The 27,419-nt window shown below is 36.8% G+C and overlaps 1 protein-coding gene across 1 annotated transcript; it reads left to right on the top strand.

The window, feature by feature from the left end:
- The first annotated feature begins 604 nt into the window (after positions 1–604).
- Positions 605–25,132, top strand: LOC135414074 (desmoglein-1-like). Its single transcript, XM_064654341.1, has 16 exons — positions 605–848; positions 7,401–7,436; positions 7,806–7,934; positions 8,609–8,764; positions 8,892–9,039; positions 9,901–10,064; positions 10,315–10,449; positions 11,023–11,208; positions 11,390–11,649; positions 12,556–12,698; positions 12,849–13,067; positions 14,212–14,703; positions 16,779–16,927; positions 17,605–17,665; positions 19,047–19,255; positions 20,693–25,132. Exons 1-16 carry the CDS (start codon positions 801–803, stop codon positions 21,662–21,664), a joined length of 3,507 nt encoding a protein of 1,168 aa, XP_064510411.1. The 5' UTR covers positions 605–800; the 3' UTR covers positions 21,665–25,132.
- The last annotated feature ends 2,287 nt before the right edge of the window (positions 25,133–27,419 follow it).

The raw sequence follows: 27,419 nt of genomic DNA, 5'->3' as shown, positions 1-27,419 counted from the left end.
GCATGTGTGCAACTCCCTCTCCGCTGTGTCAGTGAGAGCACAACCCATTGGAAGGAAATGGTATGGCATGAGGCAGCTTTGCAGCTGGTGAAAGCAGAAAGTCTTCCTCTGCTTCAGATATGCCTGTGGCCTCATGAATAAAACATGATTTTTTTTTTTTTCCCAAATTGACATGTTACCTCTTTAACAACAACAACCCCATTCTGCTCTCAATGTTTCACTTCTGTGAATAATGTACATGGAACTGACTTCTTTGTGCCTGTAAGTAAATGGACTTCTAATTCAAACAAGTAATTTCTTAAAGTCCATATTCTTCATGGTAATATTCATTAAGTTCTTCTATTATACTGGGTGCTAGAAGAATACTGGCAGTTGCATTGAAAGCAATGATAAGTTACCATTTTAATGATTCCTTATGTTGTGAGTAATTTATAAATCACTCGGTATCTTCTCAGCGAAGCTTGCCTTCTGTTTTTAAAACTTACCCTTTCGTATCCAACAAAGGGTTTCAGTGCAGTAAGAATTAAGGTGTGTCTCTTAGCTTTTACCTGCAAGCAATAATGATGTTGTCAAGCGTTTCAGGTGAGACCAGCCCAGGATTTTGGGGTGGGGAAAGACACTCTGTTATACAGCATCTTCAGTGCTTCCCTCAGAGGGAGGCAGAGACACTTTGAAGGGCTGACTATAAGGACACATACCAAGTGTCTTTTTAAATAGTCACTAGAGCTGAGGGGGGAGGGGAACAGGAACAGGCTTGTAACCACAACTCAGTTGGACTTGTATCCGAGAAGTCAGATGCCATGGATTGGCTCCCTCACCGAACGGCTGCTTTTCTGTTCCTTTTGTTGGTAAGTCAGATTTTAAAACAGTATTTGTAAATTCTGTGACTACGCCGGTTGAGTCTTCCTCAGGAGACCATTACATTTTACATTGTAAACTAGTCCCCCAAAATATCTTACGAAATTTACAAAAAAACCAAGGCTTTGCTCATTTTAAACAGCACTTCTAAACATTCTACAGAATTAATTTAGTTTTTCATTAAATAATGACAAATGTTACTTTCTTTGTTGACTTTCTGCAACCTCTTGATGATCAGCATGTGGCTTTCTCTGTTTAATGCGTGACTTTTCAGACAAATGTTGTCTGTGTCTACTATTTAAGGGGTCACTGTTATTAATAAAAGACATCATTATAAATATTGTAATGATTAGGTATAATTTGTTTCTACATCTTTACTTTTTTATCAGTTGAAGGAATATCTTTTTCTAAAGAATTCAAATCTCTTTTTCTAAACCGATTAAACTGATTAGCAAGAGCACTTCAAGAGCTGACAAAATCCTACAGCTATATTCATGAGAAAAAAACCTAAAAATTCAGTGAAAATCTTAGTTGAGTAAAAATCAAAACTGGGCCTATTTTATCATATTACAAAGAATTCCTGTATTATAGTGCATTAGTGTCTGAGCCGCCATGTGCTGAGCAAGAGAATGCATGATGAAAGTGTTGCTCTTTGGGTTTGTTTTCTCACTGTAAGAGGAAAGTTGTGGCTATGGTCAAGGGGCATAGTTGTACAGTGTGTTCATCAAGACATGGAAATTACCCAGAAGGGACTTAAAAGGACTATGGAGGCCTTATTGCTCCTGCAATCTGATTTTTGTGTGGATTAATTTTACTCATCTGTGCTGCTCTTTTGAAACCAGGTAGAGGTTTAAGGCCCGGAAGATTGAGAAGAGTGAGATTTCTATTATAGTTATGCCTTTCTGTGATTTTCATGCAGTTTTACATTTTACACAATGTATTACTAAGCATAAATGTTTATTAACTTCTCGTTACTGACGTTTCTAGGAATGTTGCAGTCTGAGAAAGTGTGTTATAGAATATGAAATCCTAAAACTAACTTGAAAACATAATCCATTAATTTTAGCTGACAGCTCTGCGATCAGTAAAGTAGAACTAATTAGCACAGGGCAGCTGCCAAGCAAACAACAGCAAAACTTGGCAAAAGCAAGTTACAGTTTGGATAAGTTTCTGCTTGTTTAGGCTAGTGCAGAGATCTCCGAGGCTGGTCTGTTGCACATCACTAACACCTCTGGATTTTCATGTTGCTCTAGTGACTATCCATTTCACTCAGTTACCTGGTGATGCATACTCCCAATGTGTCAAAGTTCAAAAAGCTTGACTGTACCATGTCTAAGATCTGTCCATTCAAAAGAGATTTTGCTGCTTTACTTCTCTCAGCACTTCTGAAGCCATTTTCATTCTTTTAGTATATTATTGTTGCAATTGTGAGTGACGGAGGGTATGTGTTGGGTCACAAAAAAAGAGCAATTGTGAAAACTGTCATTGTGTTTTGATGACTATCAAACATTTGAACTTCTACTGCCCAGAGGAAACAACTGTAATTATTATGTGTTCTTCTGCATAGCAATGTTCATGATGGTCCATACAGCTTAATAGCATCTTTCAGCACTTTATAGAAAGCTAACAGAAAAACTGTAGAGATCAAATAAATTATAAATTTATGTATCCAATTTTAGTGCATTGTGAGAAAGAGTCTTGGCTTTCAGCTTGATTAATCTTTCATGAACATTACCTGTCTGAATGGTTTGTCTGGTTAGTATATTGTTAATAAGTTGCTTCAAATAAAAGTGCCGTGGAGTTATACATATTTTAGTACATTACTACACTTTCAAAAAAAAGAAAACTTACCAGCCCTGAAACTAGTAATTTTCTACTTGGATTTCACCATCGGTGGGACTGATTCTGCAACCCTTGCTCACGTGACTTCAAAGACATTATTCTCATGAGTAAGGGAGTTCTGTTTGTGATACTAGCACAGACACGTTTTATGGAAATAATCTGTTTGATCAGGTATGACTCTTCTCCTGCCAGCTATCATGTGACAGCCAATAATTTTAAATACACCACATCTCTTATGCACTTTTGTCTGGCTACATTTTCCCATGTGTTATCTACGCTCTTTTTTTTTTTTCCCCCTCCAGTTGTTAGGCTATGGTTACACCTCCTACTCATAACTTGGTTGCACATAAAAAAATTAAGGGGTTAAACTCTCTCCTTGCATATGCATACGAAACATCTGCCAGGATTTAATCGGGAACTTGCAGGCTCTTCTGCCAAATAATTTTGTTGTAGAAATAGAATCTAAACCAATTTCACATTCAGGAATTATCACCTAAGATAAGGTTCTCATGCCTGCAGTTTTACATTCCTAAGTAAAATGGCCATTAAGCAAACATGCATTTGCAGCCAGAACACTCTAAGCCATATCAGAATTCAGGTTTTATTGAGGAGATTTATTGAAGGCACTTAGCATGACTAATTTGAAAAACTCAAATTTGAATGATAATGGCATACACCCTACATTGAAATTACTTTTCTGTTCATTTTTCTAATGGTTACTGTATGGGAATTCATTATATCTGTATGACTTAGCAGAACAGAAACATTGCAGTGGAAACTTTCCCAAAGTGTTCAGTTCTTTGAATAAACTTATTTTAAAATAAATAAAACTTTGGAATATATTCTTCTACCTGACACAACCATTGTCATAACTCTGCTGAAATAGCAATGGATCCTGGGTGCAATACAAAATATTGACATCAGTAACTGATATAGGAACACCTGATTTCCTCTAAATTAGTAAACAAAATGTCAGAAAAATCATCCTGAAAAACTTTCCCTATAAATTGGAATAAGTACATTAATTAGTGACCTATGAAAATGAAAAGTATAGAATAAAACCCCATCACGTTTCAATTAACAAGTGATTAAATGGCATCTTTTTAAAATATGAGGTTTTGTCTTATGTTTGAACTCTGCTTCTTATTATCTCATGTGCACTGATTTATCATTTTTTAAAGAGAATCAGAATGAATAAAGGGAAGGGTTCATTATTGCAACCCTTTATTAATCAGAGCTTTGGATGAATACGAAGATATAAAAGTCCCAAAACGCTGACAGTACCAGAGCTACCACTGCACCCTGATGACTAATGCAATACATTTGAGTTCTCAGCACTCCTCCCATCCAGGCCAATAACAATACTGCTGTTGACTTCAAAGAGAGGAAAGCAGGTCCCATATGAATAATGCTGGGAAGATGTTAAAGGCGTGTTCAGTCATTTAGATTTCAGTAGGTGGAGGAGGGAGGATTCCATAATTGCGTATAATATTGCTTGGCACTCAATTAATGATTAGTTAATTCTTGTTTGTAAATTGCTTTGAAGGTGCAAAGAACCATACACATCCTATGGGCCTAATTCTATTTTCAGTTACATCAGAATAAATCCAGAATCACTCCAGTGTGACTCTAAGGTGTCATTTTGGACAAGGGTTCAGGTATCATTACAATAAAGGACAAGCTTTCAGACAGGACACTGTGCAAATGACAACCACCATAACTTGTTCCCTGACAGCACAGCTCCCAGACCAAAACAGAAACCGCTTCTGCAACCAGCCTCTAGCTTCTCTGCAGCTTCCTTTTTCTTTTCACAGTCTCTCAGAGACTAATAGACCAGCAAATCTTTGCATCATTCTGATCAGCCTGCCTACCCCAAGGTCCTCGGGATGCATCCCACACATTCCAGTGACTCCTATTGCTTTAATTAATGTTATTCACTGGGTCTATGGAAAGTGCTGCACTTGGATACTGGTTTAGAAGGAAATTTTTTTCACTACCTAGAAATATGATAGAGGTAGCTGCTAGGAGACAGCACTTCTCTGCTGGAAATAGCACTAGAAAAAAACAGGTTTGCCTCCAAGATAGATATTAGAAATAGATAACTGGTCTGGGGGAAGACTTCTAACTGCTGGTCATAGCAGACAATGGGAAAGCAGTAGTTTGGGAGGTAGAGAAACCTCCATCCCGGTATCAAGTTGGATAAATATAATCTCAAAACTGTTGAGGTTTATCTGATGAACCAGACAGCTTTTTCTGGTGTCTGCCTGCCCTCCTTCCTATAAAAGAGAGATATACCAAACACAGACATCAAGTTCATTGGATCAGCCTTTTCAAATAATAACACAAATTTTACTAAGTACTCTGGATTCGATATCTTCACTAGCAACAAGTAGCAGAATAGGGTTATCCTTGGTTAGCATAGGACAAGTGTGGAAATACAGGGCCTAAATTTACAATCCCCAGCATCTGCAATGGACAAAGTCCTGACATTCTCATTACTGGTGCTCAAAAACAAAGAATGAGACTCCAGTGTAAAATACGTATTTTTCATTGCTTGAAAACAGAACTTGGTTGAAATTAAGTGTTTTATCAGTATTCATAGCCTTAAACAACAGAATTCTTTATGGGCATAATTCTTATTTCAGAGGTACTCAGAATAGTTTTTCAATTAAGCCTGCTGAGTATGAGTGATGTGTCTGGGTGTGAGGTATCAGTCTCACTGTTGAGTAACAGATTAGGCCACAGGATGCAGACAGCAGACAAGATTCACTAGCATTGCACTGGGAGGTGTATTCTCATACTTTGCTGGGTCAAGACAATTGCTCTCATGCCAGAAGGGATTTCAGCCCAAGGGTGGAGAGTATTTCATTGTGCTCACCAAAGGAGGCTCTGCTCAACTAGTGGGATTGATTGATAAGAGACTATTCAATTAGTGCTCTTTCTGGTAGACCTCATCACTCAGGATCTCTCTGAGGGTATAGTCTGTCCCTTTGACTTTCCTGTGTTTCCTCAGGCTCCAAGGGGGATTACAAAAGGACAGGCCTGAGCTCCCACTGGGGTGGAAAAACCCTGCCATTTACCTGAAGTCTGATATTGTCCCTTCTCTGAGATGAGTAATGGCCACACATGAATTTGAACCCTATTCTGAAGCTCAAAATTTAAATAGTCACCAAGACATAAACTCAAAAATATATTAATGCTCTTAGTGCAACATGAACATATTGTTAAGATTTTTCTGCAGAGTACTTTTCTGAACCATTTATGTCAATAACTTCCTCAAAGACACACGGAAAAAAAATCCTTTCCCTATGAATAGTCAAATAAATTTCAAGGTATATGCACATCACATGGGCAAATCCACAGTCTAAACTCCCTCATTCAGAAACAGATTAGGGCAGCCATTATGTGCCAAGGTCTCAGGGAATGTTCTGGGCAAGACCAGATCATTGAAGACATTGTTTTGTAAATGACAGATGGTGGACCTCTTGCAGAATAAAGGTAAATGGGGAAAAGAGGGAGAGCAGAAGAAGGGTGAAGCTGCTGTTCATTAATCTGTTCCATGTAAGAGGTTGTCTTCACATGAAGTAAGTGGAAAAAAGTCTGTGTCCATGTTCCAGCCTTGCCAGAACAATGCAATAAATTTAAAGTGAGGAAAGTCCCATGATGTAAACCATAGGATAAAAGATTGTCACAGTACAACTGGCATAAAACAAACAAACAAAAAAGCTATGGGAAATTACAAGGAAGTGGAAAATTCATAAATGCAGATGTTAACAACTTTTTCTGAGAAAAGAAAAACTCTGAAATACTTTTTGAGTTACCTGGATATTTTGTTTTTCCCAATGATGAATGAAAAAAGCACCTAGCCCTGAAAATCCCATATTCTTCACCTTTATTGTCTGAAGAGAGGAAAACCAGGTCCTAAACCCAAAAAAAATGCTCTGAAGAGGTTACACCTTATTTAGAAATAAGGTTAATTAAACTGTGCCTTCTTTTAAATTGTGCTAATCAAGAAATTGAGGCTTCTCTCATTTAAATTTTAATTTTAAAGTAATTACATATTGCATCTGATCCTGTCACCTTCATTTACTCAAGACTGGTTGCATAGTTAGGTCTCAAATCAAAGCCCACTGCACTCCAGGGAAATATGCTTGATGACTGCAGTTCTCTTTCCATCTTACTTTGAATGTCTTCAACTTCATTGGGAAGTTCCAAGAAATTATTTTCATTCTTTCTGGTTAAAAAACCTAGTTAAGTATTCCAGGTTTATTACGGACAAGGAAAAATACATTATTTAGAATAAAGACTCCTTCTCTAGTTTCCTAGATATTTTGGTAACAATTCCTGCAACCAGCTGAGGTGTTAAAACATAAAAATCTGTGTGAAAGCTGTATTTTAATGTAGGTATAGCTTGAAATTTGCTATGGTGTATCCATTCAAACCCAGAGTTCTGTCTTGAAAGACAGAATTAATTTTGAAGGTTTAAACTGTCAAGGAATTCAAGTGCTGGAGACAGAAAAAATGAATTGCACAAAGTCATTTCTGGAAATCCTGTAGCTACTGCCTAGATAAGCTATTTCAATAGACTTGAGAAAAAGTACTTCTCCAGTCCTGCAGTACAACAATGTCTTGCAGTTGGGCTTTGCTTACTGCATCTTGCCTTACATTTTTTACACGACAATCTTTCATTGTTCTTGCAGGTACTCTTGGATTTCAGCACAGGATTTCATGTAGAGGTAATATATATTTCTTTAGAAACTGTTTTTCTGACCAAATGAAATGTAACCAATGAAAAACCAAGTGGAAAATACTGAACTAAGACACTTCTGAACCTGAAGATTGAAAACATATTTAAATATTAAACAGCTGCAGGTAATAACCTGCTCGCTCCCTTGAGAGAACTCTTTCTAAACCTAAATGAGTATCTCACACAAAGGAATAATTTTAAAGTAAACATGTACAGTCTTAGAGTTTGGGACTCACAGACATGTAAAAAAGCACATGGTCTAAAAAAATCTGTTTCCTCTTTATCATTGAAAATTCTAATTGTCTGTATTAATTTAAAATGGATTGACGTCATATGACACTGGAACTCTGTGTCAAAGGTAAAAGAATGGGATGAAAATGGAACGGCAAGATGGAAAACCTTCAGAAGACAAAAACGTGAATGGATCAAATTTGCCGCAGCTTGTAGAGAAGGAGAAGATAATTCTAAGAGGAATCCAATTGCCAGAGTAAGTAGAAAGAAAAACAAGTTTCACTGACAAGGAAGTTTTTTGCAAAGACAGGCTGACAAAACCACAGAGAAAAATATATTTGCTTAGAGTAGTTAAAGCAAGGAATACAGAATAGAAGAAAGATGACGCAATATTTCCAGCTCTGTTGAGACAGTCTCATAAAGTGAACCCATGTGGCTGCTGAGGAGTGACCAGAGGCTTCCTAGAACGTTGCCATCAGTCTACTTCCTGGGCAGCTCCAACCGATGTCTTTGCATGCAGCGTCTGTGTACCAGAGCACAAAATTTTTCTTTTGTCTCTCACCCTGATAAACTCCTAAGCAGAAGCTCAAGCATTGTGTATGACTTCTGCGGGAAACAGAGCAAAGATGATATCCTCCTGTCCTGTCCTTTCACTTACTGAGGTCCAGCCACAGTGTGATAATCTTGGAGGTTTCTCTCTTCACTTGCCTAACAGATTTAAGAGAAAGCCTATCCAGCACTTAAGGGGAGATGGATCTCTAGGTTAATTGTTTAGTAGAAGAACTCTCCATTGGTTCTGTCAACTGAACCTTGTGAATAGTGGTTGAGAAACAGAAAGTATATAGAATGTTTTATGGGAACTAAGAATAGGAGAAAAAGCCCTGCGGGTATCCTCAGTAAACTTCCATAAATTATTATTTGTTGCTGTAGATCCGATCAGACTGTGAAGAAAACAATCCAGTCACATACAGCATCTCTGGAGTTGGAATTGATCGTGCACCCTTTGGAATATTTGTTGTTAACCCGAGAACAGGAGAAATTAATATAACCTCAATAGTGGATAGGGAAGTAACCCCAGTATTCGTTGTAAGTACTCCCATTTTTTATACCTTTTTGATGATGGATCCAGGGTGGGGCAGACAACAAATTAATTTGTTTCAGATTGCTACTTTGCTTACTTTTGGTTTTAAAATGAGTAAATCTCTTTATCTAGATACGTTGCTTTGCCAAACACTCAGTGACAGGTATGGATTTGGAACCACCTCTTGAACTTCGAGTCAGAGTTCTGGATATAAATGACAACCCTCCTGTATTTGCACAAACTGTATTTACAGGATCTATTGAAGAGAGCAGTATGGACAGTAAGTAACTACACTATGCCTTTATAGCAGTGCTAGTGAAGCTCCCAGAATACAATAAATATAAACCTGGGGTGCTCATTCTGCTTTTTCTTAGGCAATGACATAGATTAGCCAGGGCTACTGAAAAGGAAGGAGCACCAGATGCTTCTCCAAGTGCTGTTTGAGCCAGGGCCTGAGCTCGTTGCCATAAATTAAGCAGCAGTGCTTCCTTCCCCCTTTCCTCCCACACATGAATGCTGAATGTTCCAGTTTCTAACCATACCATTATGCAAATTATTTCAGATGTGAAAATTAAAAATAAATCAGTTCATTTAGGAAATAAAAATAACACTACACTTACACTTATTTCCTTTGAGGATATATAAAACACATTTTTTTTCCCATTTTTCTCTTTCAAATATTTGTATTTGTAGCCTGTGTATTGCAGTCGCAGTAGAATATTACTAAATAAACCCTTACTTTAATGATTAAAATGGTTCTTTTTACCTAAAGTAAAGAAATTAACTGAGGCAATGGTGCCTAACACTCATTTTCTACTTTACAGAAATTCTCATTTAAAACTGTTGCAATTTTTTACATTAATATCTACAAGCTCAGTACTTACTGTATTTACATATTCCCTACGGTGATTTCAAGAAGTTCAGTGAAAATCTGCGTTATTCCATCTGACCTTGATTTTTAATTAATTTAAAGTCATTAACATTCAGAATCAGTATTAAAAAACTAAATTTTTTATTTTCTTTGTAAATGTTAATGAAAGCCTTCTATCATTTTCATACAAGTTTTAGCATTGTGTCGATGAGTTGTTTGCAGGAATACAAAAGATTTTCTGATTTTTTTTTAATTATTTGTTATTCTTAGACACACTGGTGATGAAAATCATTGCAACAGATGCGGATGAACCTAATCACTTGAATTCTAAAATTGCCTTCAAGATAGAGAGTCAGGAACCTTCAGGTCCACCCATGTTCATTATGAATAAATATACTGGAGAACTCCATCTTGCCAATTACCTTGACAGAGAGGTAACATTTCCTTTTCCAAAGTTAAATAACATGATTTTTTGGTGTATATGTGTTATGAGAGCATGAAAGAAAATAAAAGAGAGAGAAAGGCTGTGTTTTTTACAATAATTATTGGAGAAATGCATATTTTCAATGTGTTACAATAAAATGTCTAAGGTAAATTCCTATATTAGGAAATAGTAGCAAGACATGAGTATTTATAAGATGCACAGCTGGTCTTCTAACACACTCATTTCTCTTTTTGTGACAGCAACATAGTAGCTACACTCTTGTTGTGAAGGCATCAGACCGGGATGGAGCTGCAGATGGAATATCATCCCTTTGTAGCTGTAACGTCAAAGTGATTGATGTCAATGACAACTTTCCAACTCTTGCTCAAAGCTCTGTGAGTTTTCAATACCAAAAGCAACATAACTGTTTTAAAACCCTGTTAAAAAACCCCGTTGATAACAGAGCCCTTACTAACCCATAGAGCACTTTCACATTTGAATGCTTCACTGGAATAAGAGGGTTGTATTGTCCTTGTTCCCTTGTAGTGTCCTCGAAACACAGTCCATAGATTGTGCACCAATTCTGGTAACACAAATAGATTATTTTTGTATTCAGAGAAGTCAATCCTGACACTGTCAGGACTGACTTCTTTGTATTCAGAGAAATCCAGTACTTCAGGCATCCAGATCCCTGAAGTATGGCTAGATTATGTAGATTAACCCAGTCTTTTTAAGATCTTTTGCTATAGAAAGCACAAATCCTCTCCCTCTAAGATGCCTCTGCAAACACTTGAGGTGACACAGCTCTTCAGATCTGCAACCAGAATCACAATTGAATACATGTTTTTTTATTTGATTCGCATGGGCTGTGCACAGGACATTCTTCAAAAGAATCTCTGCAGACAGCTGTGTTTTCCTCACATTATATATATTATAATTTGCTAACAGGTACTTATCTGTCATTCCAGTTTTCAGCAAGTATTTCAGAAAATTCACTCAGTTCAGAACTGCTACGAATACAAGCTCTGGATGCTGATGAAGAGTTTACAGACAATTGGTTAGCAGAGTTTTTCTTTATATCCGGTAATGAAGACAACTGTTTTGAAATTGTTACAGATCGAGCTACAAATCAAGGAATCCTTAGAGTAATTAAGGTATGGATAAATATTGTGATTCAACTCTTGAAATAATCATCTTTAAATAGTTTTAGCTAATTGTTAACAAAATTAAATGGCCAGTAAAAATATTGTCACTCAACCATTTAAAATAAAAAATATTTAAATAAAATTAGGGAACTTTTATGTATTATCTATTTCTCTGTGGTTTATCTTTTAGGAATTGGATTATGAACAGCTCCGAACCCACTCACTGATGATTGGTGTTAGGAACGTAGCTGCCTTCCACCACTCTGTTGCACAAGAGTACCAAATATATGGAACACCCCTCACAATAGAAGTAAAAAATATGATTGAACCACCGAGGTTTCACCCGTCTTCAGTCGTGTTTTCTCTATCAGAAGGCACAAGAGTGAATCATGTTATAGGAACATACACAGCCATCGATGAGGACACAAGAGCTATTGCATCAAATGTTGTGTAAGCTCTGCTCTGTTTAACTTCCTGGATGGAATAATTCTTTTGAGATTTCAGTGGGATGAGGAATAGGTATTTTAAAGGATGCTTTAAAAAAACAACTTAAAACAACATTCATTCATTGGCAATAGAATAATAGCAATACAATAGTATATCGTTCAGCCCTTTTTTGTGCTACAATTGCTTTCTTTCCTGACCTACTTTCCTTAGCCTTATGTACAAGACAAAGAAAATAACATTTTTCCAATAGGCTGTAACTTATATAAATAAAACAGATGAGTTTTTTTTTCTTATCCAGCCTAAGAATAATTTTTCTTGAAATGTTTGCTACAAATAGGGAATTTTGTTAGCATCTCTAAAAAAGCAAACAGAAAATCCCAATAATGGGCAGTATTATCCAGTCAGAATAGAAGAGGTCACTACCAGCTCATTCTATAGCAAAAAAAAATTAGTTGACACTTATTTCCCTTGAAATTGATGATAATAACTGGGATCAGAATTTGTTTTTTTAATGTATGTAGAAATAAATACAGCTTATTGACGAAGGTTTGGGAAAAAATCATAAAACTGAGAAATGTGTTAGCAAATACAATTTTAGAATGTTACAGGAAGAGCTGTGGATTTAACCACTGATATCAACAAGGATTCTAGTAAATTTTACAGAATCCAGAGAGATTTAATTTCAAAACTATGATGCCACTTGCAAAATGTACACACCTACTTTATTCCTAATCACTTTTCTGGTGTACATTTTTTGAAGTCTATATGACTTTTGCTTGAACAGGTTTAAATGCAAGAGGACCTAGCACAGCCTAAAGAAAAAAGTTCCAAAATGCCAAATATTATTTGCAAAATAAATATGTAATACATATAACATAACACTAAGTATTTTCACTTCACCAAACACAGATATAGTATAGGACGTGATCCAGCTACCTGGTTCAGAATCAATCAAAACACTGGTGAAATCACACTCAACAAAGTTATTAACCGGGAATCAGTCTATGTCATCAATGGGCAGTACAAAGCAGAGGTTCTGGCTATCACCAGAGGTAAGAAAAGAGATTAAGTTTTCTGAAAGAAAACTCTTTTTGTTTTCGGATTTCTATCAATTTTTTTTCCTGTTTCTAGTTTTCCAACCCAAACTGCATTATTTATAGTATCGATACTCCCTCCTGACCACAAATATCTCCTTCTTACAGGGGTTCCTCGATATACTGCTACAGGCACCATTGTGCTTTCACTAGATGATATCAATGCCAACTGCCCGACTATTAATACTGAATTAAGGAAAGTATGTATGCATTCCCCATCAGTGATTATCACAGCAAAGCACAGGGATGGAGGTCTATATGCTACGCCCTTTACATTCACCATACATGGTGAACCTCAAACTACATGGATAATCAGATCAATAAACGGTAAATTAACCTACATTTTATAACAGAATAAACCATAGCAACAAGTTCTTATATAACTGAGTAGGATAATATTTCACTAACAAAAAAACCCAGTTACTAGAATCTATTCTAATCTCACTTAAATGTGATTTTATGCTCATATGGATCCAAGAAGTTGCTCCATATTTGCTTATAAATATATAAAATCATATTACAATTAAAATCAGAATTATTACATGTTTTTTTAAAGGAAACAGAAATTTTAAAAAAAATAGGGCAGCAAAAACTATACATTGAGTACAACTGTGACAAGAACCTCTGTTGGTCTAAACACGAGTAAATCAAAAGGAGTAATTTGATACTTTTTATTTCTATAGTATCTAAAAATCCTAAGCATATGACAAAAGTCTAAAAATTTTGTATTAAAGAATAAAATTTTTAGTTGGCAGAGCCGTACTTATGTGAGAGGCATGTGAAAATGGCAAATTAAAACTACAATTTTTGTAATTTATTGTACCAATTAGACTTACTTGTATTTCTGCAAAAACTGTTTTCGTCAGTGTGCAGTGGAGCTTTTCCAGTTTCTTCCAATAGGACATGACAAACTAATGAATTAATCAAATCTCATACATTACTAAATGACAGAATTTGCATAACTTACTGTATGCATAGAAGACTACATTAAATGTTAAATATCACAATTACAACTATTCTTGAGTCCTAAGCAAATGCACCTGTGTAACTCTAAATTTTTTAAACCTACTCAAAAATCTTTTGAAAAAATTATTTAAATTCCTTGTGAGAGGAAAAAGAAATGCATAAAACTCGCAATTTTTATGTTTACCATTGTGCAAATAAAAATCAGGAAAAGCAGCAGTAGAAATAAAAAAGTGCATTTGCCTCTTTTGTATTTCTCAGGCTTAAAAGTGATAACTAGACTGATCTGGCTCAAGTTTTACAAAAGAAAATCTAGCATAGAGGAGTATCATAAGTTTCAGCTTTGAATAAGTACTGTAGATGAATAAGTAACCGAAGATCTTAGAAAGGGAACTGTTAGTCTCATATTCTGTTCTATGAATATAACTAACAACAAGTAGAGATTTGTAGAGCATTTATAGCCAATACCTTCACCTAAATATTTTTCTCTTTTTTTTGTCCCCCAAAGCTTCCTCTGCAGAACTAGTGAGTCAGAACATTGACTTTTACCTTTATAGGATCTATGTCACTGTAAGAGACAGCCAAGGCCGACGCTGCCCCAGACCACACATAATTCCTGTGCAAGCTTGTCAGTGTGATAGTCGGAATTACTGCACCAGTGGGGCCACAAAAATAATTATCATCGGTGGTGGTGGTGGTGGTGCTGGTGGTGGTGGTACTGGAGGTGGTGGCACTGATACTGGTGGTGGTGGAGAAGGCCGGGAAGATGGAGGAGGACAAGGTGGTGGTGATGGTCAGACTAGACCCGGAGGAGGAGATTATGTGGACCACACAGACTGGCAGTCTTATACTGATGGATACGATGGGGGTGAGGGAGGATATACTGCACCCATTGACGACAATTATGGAAATGAAAATTATGGCAGAGACTACCAATCACCGACCACACTTAGCGGTGCTGCCATTGGCCTGATGTTTCTTGGTGGATTAATATTTGTTCGTAAGTATAAAATTAAGAAAACAATTTTATTACCTTTCTAAAAGTGTACTTTGTAATTCTTTTAAAACAAGGTGACTTTTCTGGTTGGTTGTTAATCTATCGGCTCCTATAGGCCATTTGACAAGAAAAATTTGTCTTTTAAATTAAAAGAATTTCTATATATTTTATGTTATACACATTTACATACACATTTCATTCAGAATTAACTACTTCCCTTCTAAAACTTAGGGTTTGTTTTTTTTCTTAAGATGTTATTTAGTTCTCAAACCATCAGACAAAGCTGTTCAGTCACTTAAAACCTAGAGTATGCAATTTGTCCTTCCATTATGTTCTTAGAAGAAATGGACAAGTATCAGCTCCAGGTTGGGTAAGAAAAGATGTAAAGACCAAGATTCCTTTGTGCTCAAAGACAGATTTCAGTAGTAGAACAATAGATACTATCATCTTAGATTTTACACTTTTGGCTATTGCTTCCAAATATTATATCTATTAAAAACAAGTAGTATTTATTATAACAGGATCAAAAAAGTACATTCATTCATATGTCCTAGTATTTTGAAGAAGTATGAGTTTCATGGATAAGAATGGCTCAAGTTAAATTTATGCAAGCAATTATTTCTCAGAACACCACAATCAGATATGATCTACCCTCTCTAATGGCTTGGGCATCAAGTAATCAACATCTAAAATTTAACACTGAGGAAATACTGACTAAAAAAACTGAGGATATGGATTTTTTACCCTGATTTTCTCAGGAGCAGGGTTTGTTTGGGGTTTTAATCTTTGATTAGTAGGAGTCAAAAACCACAAAAGTTTGGAGTGGCAAGTGCTGTGTTATGTGTGACTAATGTTACAGGACAATCATTCTGCCTTTGGAAATCTCCTCTCCTAGTTGGTAGTCTGGACTAAATATGTCCTTAGTAGTGCACTGTGAGGCAGCACTTTGTACACTGTTCAGCCTTTCCCCCTTTTCTCTTCAGTTCACTTTGATGTTCAAATGATCAGAGGGCTGTAGTGACTCTCCTATGAAGACAGGTTGAGAGAGTTATGGCTGTTCAAGCTGGAGAAGGCTACAGGGAGACCTCAGAATAGCCCTCCTAAAGGAGGCCTACAAGAAAGGGGAGGTTTTGGAAGAAATTCTTTACTGTGAGTCATAAGATACAACCAGGTTGCCCAGAGAAGCTGTGGATGCCTCATCCCTGGAATTGTTCAAGGCCAGGTTGGAAAGGGGCCTTGAGCAAAATGGATGATCGAAGGTGTCTCTGCCCATGGCAGAGAGGCTGGAACTAGATGATCTTCAAGCTCCTTTCCAACCCAAATCATTACATGATTCTATGAATTAATATTGCATTGCCTTTTTAAAATGAGCAGTGTTTTCAATGTCGGTATTTACAGAATTCTGCAATTTCCAACACTGTGTTCTTGAAACAACAAAGCATAATAACAGCACACTGGGAAACCTGACTCACTCTACGTAAACATTTGTGGAAATCTGGGCTTAGGGTTTGCCTCTGTTGTTTTTTCAAATCAAGCATTATGCATATGTGATGTGAAAATTGCAACTGGAGCCTTAGCCAAAGATCACTGTAGTCTGATGGATATCTCTCCTCTGATTCTCATATGTACATTATTACTAATGTGTATTTCTTTTCAATTACAATATTTGAAGAGACAAATGTATGCTTATATATCAGGAATGAATAGCACTAAATGCTATACATAGCAAGACTGGTTCTGTTTGTTTAATTTTCATATGTATGCAACTTATATTGATTCAGTTGAGACAGATCAAAGTCTGTTCCCAGGTCTATAGGCATAAATTTGGAGTAACAGCCCTACTCCACCCCTGTGTTGCTCTACTATAACTAAAGGTACAAATTATTCTGAATTTCTAAATACATTCATTTCCAAAAGCAGCTAATGATTCTAAAAGCCAGACTTGCAGGCTGCTTGGTTTGAAACATTTTAAAGACATATTTTCAAAAGTTTGTGAGCACCTCCCCTCTGAGAAAAGCAGCTATTCCTGTGAGAAAGAGATGTCCTAAATCCCCGTTTCCCGTTCTCTTCCTGTTAAGTGATTCCAATTTTGATGTCAATGAGCGACTGTTGTGGCTGTGGACGTGGCGCTGCAGGTGGAGTTGGAACTGGATTTGAACCTGTACCTGAATGCACAGAAGGGGCAATTCATCCATGGGGAATAGAAGGTGCCCAGCCTGAAGACAGGGTCAGTACATTCCATGTTTCTAAAATCAGGAGTAACTCATATTTAGAGAAAAGACTGCATTTGACTGTAGAGAGTGATTGTGGCATTGTGTCTTCTTCTAAAAGAAGTCTGGCATTGTCAACAGTTGCCAGGCAGACACGAAAGGTGATACTTAATTAATATTCTCAGATGGAGCTTATGTGCTTTTAATTGTGTTCAGTTAGCTTGGCACAACAGTTTGGTGTTACTATTCCCTCAAATGAAACACAATAACTAGCAAACTTCTTCAGTGAAAATTTAGGACAAAGTAACACAAATCATCCCCACTGATCACTGTTTATGTTGACAATTAAAAAAACTTGTACTCTTTGGTTTCGTTTGGTTTTAGTTTTAGTTTGGTTTTGGTTTAATGGGAATGATAATTAAGAGCTCTCCCTAGAGAGGAGATCATGGCACTGGGCCTGACAGAGTTCAAGAAGCATTTGGACAATACTCTCAGGCACGTGGTGTGACTCTTGGGGATGGTCCTGTGCAGGGCCAGGAGTTGGACTCGATGATCCTTGTAGGTCCCTTCCAACTTGGCATATTCTGTGATAAATAGCTTGAACTGCTAATTCCTTAGCATGATTCTGAAAGTCTTGGTCTTCATATGGGAATTTCAAGGTCATCACTAAAGGAGTCAAACTGTTGTTTTCCAGGATGTCTCACACATTCTTGCCCCAACAACAGCTGCAGGAGGTGATTTTGGTGAACCCTCTGGTAAGTAGATCCCAAAATCTTCTATGTACACTGTCATAAATCTATCTTTCAGAATTTCATGCCTTCTGATTCATGGAGCACTTTAGTTTCCCAGCTATAACACAACCCTTCCAATCTTACATCTGCAGATAGTCAAACTGATGTTACTAGAACCTCCAGAATGAATAAAGAATCTGAGGGTTGAGCTTTTGAGGCTTTCAAATCTCAGGCAATTTTTCTTTATCATTCCAGCTACTGAGTGGAGGGTCTTTTCCAGACACCAGTTTTAGCAGAAATCAATCTTGAGGCCAGAATAAGGAAATTTGCTTTCATAACTCAGCATGAAAGATTCCCAGTTTCCGGGCTCTGCTTCCCAAAAGACATGTCAAGCAGCTAGGTAATTACTGATCATTTGTGCATTAAACTAGACAGAAAGCTGGTACATAGCACAATAAATTTATGCTTCTGAGATAAGGTTCCCCCAGGAATTCGATGACCATAGAGAATAAATCGATCTGCGTAGTGCCACTTTCTCTTTGTCCCTCATTCCTCACATGACAACAGGAAGGAAGGATGCTAGTACAGATCCATTTTCACTAGCTTCTGACAGGAAGAAATGTTATTCTGCAAGACAATTTCTCTGCTGACTATTATTTATACAAAAACGTTCTCGTACGTTTTCACTTCATAAAAATGAAAAAAAATATAATTTAGTCTATGTTTCCTAATGTAACCATAGTCAAGGCTTTTGTATGCAATTCTATTATCATAAAATACACTGATCATTAAGACCACTCTTTCCTTGTTATCAATATATGAAAAAATTTTGAGAAGATAAAGTCCTGTAAGTATTACTTTATAACTTATTGTGAAGACTGTCTTTATTCTGCATTATAAGTCAGTGGTTATTTTGATCCATTATTGTTCTCTCTAACCCCCCTTAAAAATCTAACCACTAGAAAATGTGAAAGGAGTAACAGAGCCTTTTTTTTTTCTAAGACCTTAAGGCAAAATAATTTTAAACCTGATGTGATCACAAATATACATTTATGTATTTGCATAACTATCCACAAGCGTTATCTGATTTTCTAATGCAAACCCCATGACAGCATATATGTACATCAGGCAGAACAATGTCTCCAGTCAATAACCAAAGTAAATAATTGATTTACTAAAGCATATCTGAACATGCTGCCTAGCCTCAGGAATAAAATCAAGGTCTTAGATGCCCACTAATATGTGCTTAATTGTTATTGCAGGTTTAATGCTTGTATGTATCTGTGCCTGTGTCTAAAATATGCTTAGAAACTCAGTAGTGTCTTTATAGTATTTATAAAAACAACTGATGAATTCTGTGTAAATTTTAATAGAGCATGGGAAGGATAACTTTTTCTGTTTTCAGAGATATATAATAACACATACGGAGGAGGAGGAGTAGTAGCTTCCGGTGTTGAAGAAACTACAGGGGTTGGTTATGGCACTGGTACCGGTTACGGAACAGCTGGAGGAATTTCTGGAACAGGGGAAGTAAAAGGGTCAATTGGAGGAACAATAAAAGAGTATCGAGAAGGAGGAGTGAACATGGCCTTCCTAGACAACTATTTCTCTGAGGTAATTAGTTGATATTCTTTGAGTTACATCTGTGAGCCTACTTTTTGTTAGATTCTTCTCCCCAGGTTACATGGTAGAAATCCAAAATAACTCTAGTCAATTTGAAACTTCCATAGTATAAGACTGATGTAAAAGCAAAACTGATTGGACGAGTAGGAAAAATTACACTAGTAGTAGTACTGCCTTTGAGCTGCTGCTGTAGTAGATTTGATTGCTCAATAGTCTTTTTGTAAAACTGATGGACACACTGCATTTGTGGGTAGAAAGCAACTAAATTATTTCAGCTTTGTAAGTGGCCACTAAATTAATGTATTTTTCACCTTTTTCAGTGTATAAAGAAATAACTTTGTGAAATTGTTCACTCCTACTTTTGGTACAGCCTGAAGTGACTTCAACCCCTAAAGAACTGTGAACATCAGTTCACTGTTTTCCTGATTTTTATTGCCATTTCTGTTCACTAAAATACTTGTGAACTACAAGGGACAACATTATGCAGTTTTGCCATTGACAAACATGAATTAGCCTTTAAATATGGTATAAAAAGAAGGTATGGAATTTACATGATTAATGTCTTCATGAGATATATTTTCATAATAGGCATGAACTATGAGGCATAAATGTTATAATTGCATATGTCACCAAAATATCAATGTATAAGGATTGCTATATTTCAAAATCTAAGCAAAGGTCAGTGGAGGAGAGGACAGAGCAGTCTTGATGTCCTGAGCATGGACTTCTCCCAGATTGCAATTAATAATTGTCTGGTAGCCATGGCCCTCCACAGATTACTCCTCCTACTGACCATCTCAATCCCCAAACTCTCTGACTCTCTCTCTCCCAGACCTCCCCTTCCATTGTCTCCTGCTTCCTCCAATCTCACCACGTAATCACTTTAAATTCTCCTCTTTCCTGCTTGATCTCTCTGCATCAACCACTTCAGGATCACCAACACCATCCTAAATCAGCAATCTCCTTCTTGTTCAAAATGGACTCCCTTCTGGGCTCACCAAGTCTTCCCCACAGTGGCCAATCCTCCATCCCATCTCTTCTATCCTGGCCTCTCCACTGCTCCTCTCAATAACCTGCTTCACTCCTCTTCCTACCACTTTGTTCACATAGTGCTGCCCAAAGAGTGCATTCGTTCACCCATCTCCTTTGCCCCACAGTCAGGCCCACTGATGGTAGACCAAATTGGAGATGCTAAATGTTGGCAGAAACAAGAATAAAACACAGTAATGTTTGAATAAAAATTATTTCAGGGTTAAAAAATGTTGATGGTATAATCTGTTCTGTTGATGTCCCATCTTTCAAGTCAGCTGGGCCTTACTGTGATTAGGGAAACCTTATTGTGGTTTGAGTATCCATGGTTAAAGGCCTGATGAAAAGTCACTCTGTTCTGTTCCTTTTTTTTAATTTTCCTGCTTTTGTAAACTACAGAAAGCATTCGTGTATGCAGATGAAGATGAAGGTCGGCCAGCAAATGATTGCCTATTAATCTATGATCATGAAGGAGTCGGTACTCCTGTTGGCTCTGTGGGTTGCTGCAGCTTTATCGGAGAAGATACAGATGAAACATATTTGGATACATTAGGACCAAAATTTAGGACCCTGGCAGAGATCTGTCTGGGCAAAGAGATCGAACCTTTCCCTGATGTCAACCCACCCTGGCCAGGCGTCAACGTCACCTTTCCCAACCCTGAAAGTGATCTAAACCTCCCACCACCTGGAACCACCATCGTTGTCAATGGAAGTGCACCTATGCCTCCCCCAGTTGGCACTACAACGGTTGTTACTGAAAACACCTACACATCTGGGTCAACCATACAGCCCCCAAGGCTGATGCCAGATCCCTTGCTCCACGGCAACATGACGGTGACTGAGACCTACACCTCTGGCTCCCCCTCTCTTTGTGTTGACCCTCTGCGGGCATCCAACGTCGTCGTAACAGAAAGGGTTGTTGGTCCTGCATCTGCCTCTGATTTGCGTGGCATGCTAGATATCCCTGATCTCACAGATGGGTCCAATGTTATTGTCACCGAAAGAGTAATCGCGCCTAACTCCCGGCTTCCAGCGTCTCTGAGCATTCCCGATCTGGTAGATGGGTCAAATGTGGTAGTGACAGAAAGGGTGTTCAGACCTGCCTCTGGCATGCCAGGCAGCCTAATAAATATCCCCTCAGAGTTATCAAATGCCCACAATGTGGTGGTCACGGAGAGAGTAGTGTCAGGGTCTGGCATGAGCAGCCTGGGAGGAACAAGCCTGGGGGGGGCAAATCTGGGGGGCCTGAGCAGCACAGGTCAGATGCTCAGTGCCGACTGTCACCTTGGACAGGCAATGGGCACAGCATCTCCAGGCACCTCCCGGAGACGAGTGACAAAGTACAGCACCGTGCAGTACTCCAGTCAGTAAGGCCTCTGCCAGCATCCCTTCCCGCTGAAATCGCCGTTTGCACTGACACTCATTAGCTGCCACCCATCAAGAATATTGTTATTATTTATAACTAAGAAATAGCGCTAAAATTCCAGGGATTCCTACTTGTGTGAGGATTTCTGAAGGGTGCCCCATTTCAAGGTTAAATGCAGGACTTTGTCAGTGAAGGGAAAGCAGAAGTTAGCTTTAAATCTATTTATTTCTCTCCAGCTAGCACTACAAGTGTACAAACAGACATTAATGTTTTTGGAGAGAGATCTGATTACCGAGCAGAGCAGTGAGAGAGGATCCTTGTGTGCATACAGTACATCACGAATTAACATCATACAAAAGAGTGTTAAAGTACTATGCTGCTGAGTGATCTCCCACAGTAAGCAGATTTGGGTTAATAGCCCCTCACTGACAAGAAAAGAAAAGAATGTAATTAATAATTAGTCAACTCAAGACTAAATAAGCACTTTCAAATGCATCATTTTACTTTGCATGTAATTCAAGAAGCGCTACAAAACGGCACTTTCAACCATTTCTCCCATCACCTACAATAGTTATAAATAATAATTATAGAAACATAATACATTTTCACTGCTTTTTGAAGTTCTCAGTAAAACAAACACTCTGCCAGAGCCTGCCATGCTGTTACTCTCATGGTGAGGAGCGTGACCAGCGATTCTTCGTAGCTCGTGCTGCCGTGTTGACACTGTCACGCAGGAAGATGTTGGGTTTCATCTTTTCTCCATTACCATTACAGCTTTGCTTAAATATAAAAGGACTTCAGTGACAACCGGGAACTCTTAGTCAGAATTTTGTGCCAAACTATGACTACCATTTAAATCTCCAATGTCAGGTTATACTAAGAGGGCTATAATACACCATGCCAATTCTCTTTTCTAATACTGACAAGAAAAGAAAGTCTTAGAAGCTTTGCGGTGTTAGGAGGCAATAGCAAGTACTGTATCACTGACACTGGTAGCTGAAGTCTTCCTGAAAAGAAAAAAAACACTTGGAAGCAATACAAATTTGCTAATAAGCAATGTGGAGAACTTTTATTTCATATGTCAATGTATTTTGCATTGATATTTTGAAAGTTTATTTGAATGTATTAATTGAAAAAGTCTTTATGATTCTATAATTTTAATTAAATCTGGCTTTTATTTTCCCACAAAAACAGCTCTACTGGACTCTGTTATTCTAGTAGTACCTTATCATGGCTTAGAATACAATCCGAAGGAGCAAAATACTGAAATGTAGTTCCTATCTCATTTTCCTTCTGTAACATATGTATAGTAACCCTAGTGTTTGCAACATCACTTCAGTGTAAATAAAATAGAGTTATAGAGAGGGACTAGCATTTATTGCTAGATCACCAAATCAGTAGTTACCCTCAAATTTTACTTCTTCAGCTTTGACAGATAGGTCACTGAAAAGTTTAAGAGTTGTGTGTGAACCTCCCAGAGTATAAAATGGAAAAGAAATTTGCATATCCAGACTAACTTATCTCAGAATAAATGAATGACAAGTTTCTGAGTCTGATATCAAGAAAGGGTTTTTTAAAAGATGCTTTTCAAAATGCAACTAGACCTGCTGTCAGTAACAACCTGCAGTGCCCTCTAAGTCAATGCCACTGCCATTAACATCAGTAATCCCCAGGAGTTATGACCAAATTCAAGGCTACCTTGAGAAAAGGTCTCTTCCATAGCCTTAAGTTCTTTTCTAAAGCAGCTGTGCATGCTAAGTGTTCTTTCCCTAATATCTGTAGTATTGTTGGTTCTGCTTCTTTGTTGGTTCTGCTTCTTTCTATAGCCTTGCTTATCTCAAGTATCACTAAAATTGCATTGCCTTCAGAGGGATTAGTCTCTCCTATAAGTTATGTACCAATTGTAATTACGGTTCCTGGAACCATTCTTTAGAGAAGGAAAAGACGTACTAATATATAAAGTTATATATCCTTTTATATCTGGAGAATTTGTGTGGAAATCACTGAAATGCTGACAAACTCCCCTTCATTTTGGTAACCACCTGTTTACATAAAAAACATCAAACACTTGAAATATATATGATTCTCGGGACATTTAGAAAGCCTATGCAATACAGCCAAAGCCCACTAGAGAAATTTTTTAATGTAAAAAAAAATAAAAATGAAATCTTGTGTAAATATTTCCATAATTGTCTTATGCAAATCAGAAATATTTTTCCTAATTGTGTTTAAAGTAATAAAATTAGTCTTCAGGAGCACATGCTGAATTCCTTGAGCAGGAATGTTGTGTGAAGTATGAGTGTCTGAACTATGGTCTCTTGCATGTCTAGAAATAGAAAGAGGAAGAATTAATAGAGAAAAATTGTTGTTTCAAAGGACAGATTTTGGTTATGGAGTGATTGTCTACTTCTAGTACTATCTTTTACCAACTCTTTAATTATCAATTATTATTTAATACAATTTTTTGAAATATTTCTAGCATCTTTTAATATTGGTTTCTCACATCAAACAGCAATTACGTTATCCCTCAGTGCATTTCCAGTGTACTTCTGAATATTAATTCCTATTGCTGTGTAATTTTTACAGACTTTCTTAAAATTGTTCTCTTAGTGAAATGAGGATATTTTTAGGCTACTACAAATTGTGGGGAAAAAATGTATCTGAAGATGTGAACATATCCTTGGTTCATTAAATATTCTCTGCAAATTCTTTTCCTATCTTTATTATTAAAAAAATAGCATACAGTTTAATCCTGACTAGCAGATGCTAGTTTTGTTTCTTTTTTTCCAGTTGTAATTTAGAAGCCTGCTTGCTGTCCTACCTTTAATCATACTGTTTAATAAGGAAGAATTAATGGTTTTCAGGAAAGAAAGACAGTAGTGATATCAATCCTGCTCTAAACCATTCAAACAAAAAACCCTTATTAAAGTGTAAGCAGCTTGCAACACCAAGTTTATGACTTCCTTATTTTTTTAACTTGGGTTTTCTTGGCAGCAGGATCCTACAGTTTTAAACAGGCTCACTGACATCTTGGCACGATGAAAAATATACTGTCATAGAAGAAAAGGGAGCCACAAGCTGAGGGTCTCATTAGATTTCTATCGTGGGAATATGATCTGAATTTGAACTGCGAGTTTCAACACTTTTTACTCTGTCCTGATTTTGTGGTAATAAATAACACTTTTAAACTGTTGTGAGAAGCACTTAGTATGTGCAATATGAAAAGACCACACAATTTAAGCAGCAATGAAAAGAAGTCTATTGTTTCGCTTGAATTAACATAACTGCATAATTCAAATGATCCTTACTATTAAATCACCAAATGCATCATTTAAATTTTATTTAAAATATAATTAATATTACAGTGGTTGTGTGTCTTCATAAATAAAATATTAGAGATTTGTTTGTAATAATTTCTTAATGGCACTGAAAAAATACAATAAATGATCATTTGGAACATCATGTTTTAAGTAGAGCGGCTCAGGGTATTTTTTTTCCATTTATCAGTGGGAAATGTAGTTTTTTTAAAACTGATGGTTCATTCAGAATAAATCTCATTCTTTCAGGAAAAAAAAGGAAAGAAAAAGTATTGATTTAGCAAGTAAGGGATCCCAAGACAAAACTATTTCAGGTGTCAAATTGACTAAGATACTTTGTTTTAGATTGTCAAGCAGAAATTTGTGCCAGGTCTCACAAGAATTACAGTATAATTTCCTCAACACATCATTCTCTGAGTTGTTCTTTCTCTTTAGGAGGCTTTTTCTGTGATATCCTTCTGTCCTGCAACTCTCCAGAGGAGCTATAGATTAATGTTGGAGAACAAGCCATAGAGAAGAAAGAGAGCAGAAGGCACTAGAAACCCAGTATTTGGGCAGCACAATCGCAGGTACATTCAGTGAGTACTGGTCAAAATTAGTTGAATCAAGCAAAAGCACTTTGGTTCTAAAAGTAAAAACTGAACATTTTGACTTTTCTGAATCAAATTTCTTTCTAATGTTCCAAGTCAGTGTTCATGATAATAAATGTTTTTACAGAGATTTTTAAAAAAGGTTCATCTGAATTCAGTAAATAATTGTCTTTTAAAAAGAGAATCGTGTATTAAGTAAATGTCACCTAATCTATCATTTTATTTTGCCTTAACATTTTGACATCTTTTTTCCTCAGTGTTTCATACAGAATGATTTTTGGCACTCACACATATTTCAGATAATGATTTAAATATCTTTTCAGGAAGTTAAATTAGAAAAAAAAATTGTACATCTTCAAATTTATAGCAACAACATTGCTATTGGTCTGATGATATTCCAATTCCAATGCAACAAAGATAATTTATCATTTAACTTCTGTGTATTTAAAACTTGCTTAAGTGGAAGTAGATCAAAATTATGTTAAACAACACCAGTTGTTTAACAAGTAACTTGCTCAAGTAACTTGCGTTAAAATCTATGGGAGCACACGTACAAGTTAAAAATGGGTCAATAGACAGTTATTTCATATTTCAAGTGCATTGAAATTTTACAAAAGGGAGATTAATGACAAAATTACATTTGGTGATAGTTTGGGATGCACATTTTGTCATATTTTCTTACTGTGACCAGTGGTCAAAGAGCTTCTTGTAATTCAGGATACAGTGAAATAAGTTATGAAATGGAACAGTCATAATATGCCTACTTAGGAAATAAAAGCTGCTTAATTGACATCCACTACATACCCTGAGTTTTGATGCTCATTATACACTGTTGGGCCCACCTGAAAACTTTGATAGCTATCTGCTTAATCCTTTTATTTTTCCTACCTTTTGGGAAAGCATTAAAAAATATTAAAAAAAAAAATACATATACATTACTTACAGGCTTTTTTCCATCTGCTTCATTAAAGATTTGTTTCAAGCCAGTCAAAATCTAGGTAAAATAAATAGTAATTTTGTACCTGCAGGCTTTGATTTTACAGTGATCCAGTAGCAAAGGTCTAGGTGAGAGTCTGTCTCTGTGCCAGTCGCTGCAGGCTCAAGTTGTCAGGGAGGTGAACTGTGACACCAGACCAGAACTCAGGAGACAAAGTCTTCCCAAGACCTTGGTACGTTGTTTAATTTTTCTGAATTTTCAATAAACTGTCTTTGAAATGGAGAATGGCCACTTAATCTCTTCCCCTTAGGAATATGATTATAAATTCATCAATGTTTGTAAGATGCTCAGGTGTTCAGGTCTTTTGATAAGACCTATAAATACATTGCCAGCCATGTGCCTGTAGCACATATGCAGAGGACACTTCTCAAGTCTTTGATGCTGAATGTCTATTAAAATGAATGCCATTTGACTGTAAAATCCACTCTAGATCAAATGTTCATATACAAATAGCAAAATAACAGCTATTGGACATGCAAAATTCATTAATACTAGTAGGAAAATAATGCTTTCTTGTGTTGTTTCTGGGTATGTACATTGACTTTTATCTCCTTGACTTTTTTTAGTTAATATGTTACTGAATAAAAATGACCATGGTAGGCTGTAGGTGCACCATCAAAAGCCTTAGAAAGGGACAGGAGAAATTCATGTGTAACAGGTCTATAAATACAAACCAAATAGGCTCACCTGGGTGAGTACTAGGGAACAAACTGCAAACAATAGCCAGGATTGTACACACTTCCTAAATGGCATCTCCAATTGCCATTCTCAGAGACAGAATGAAAAGAAATACACCCATTTGTATTGTAAGTCTTATCAGTTCTGCTCCACTGTCATGCTGGGGGTGCTCTAAATC

Source organism: Pseudopipra pipra, chromosome 1 (assembly GCF_036250125.1).
Source record: "Pseudopipra pipra isolate bDixPip1 chromosome 1, bDixPip1.hap1, whole genome shotgun sequence".
In the NCBI taxonomy this organism is placed as follows: domain Eukaryota; kingdom Metazoa; phylum Chordata; class Aves; order Passeriformes; family Pipridae; genus Pseudopipra; species Pseudopipra pipra.
Note: the sequence above shows the minus strand (reverse complement) of the source record. Positions and strands in the feature narration are given on the sequence as shown.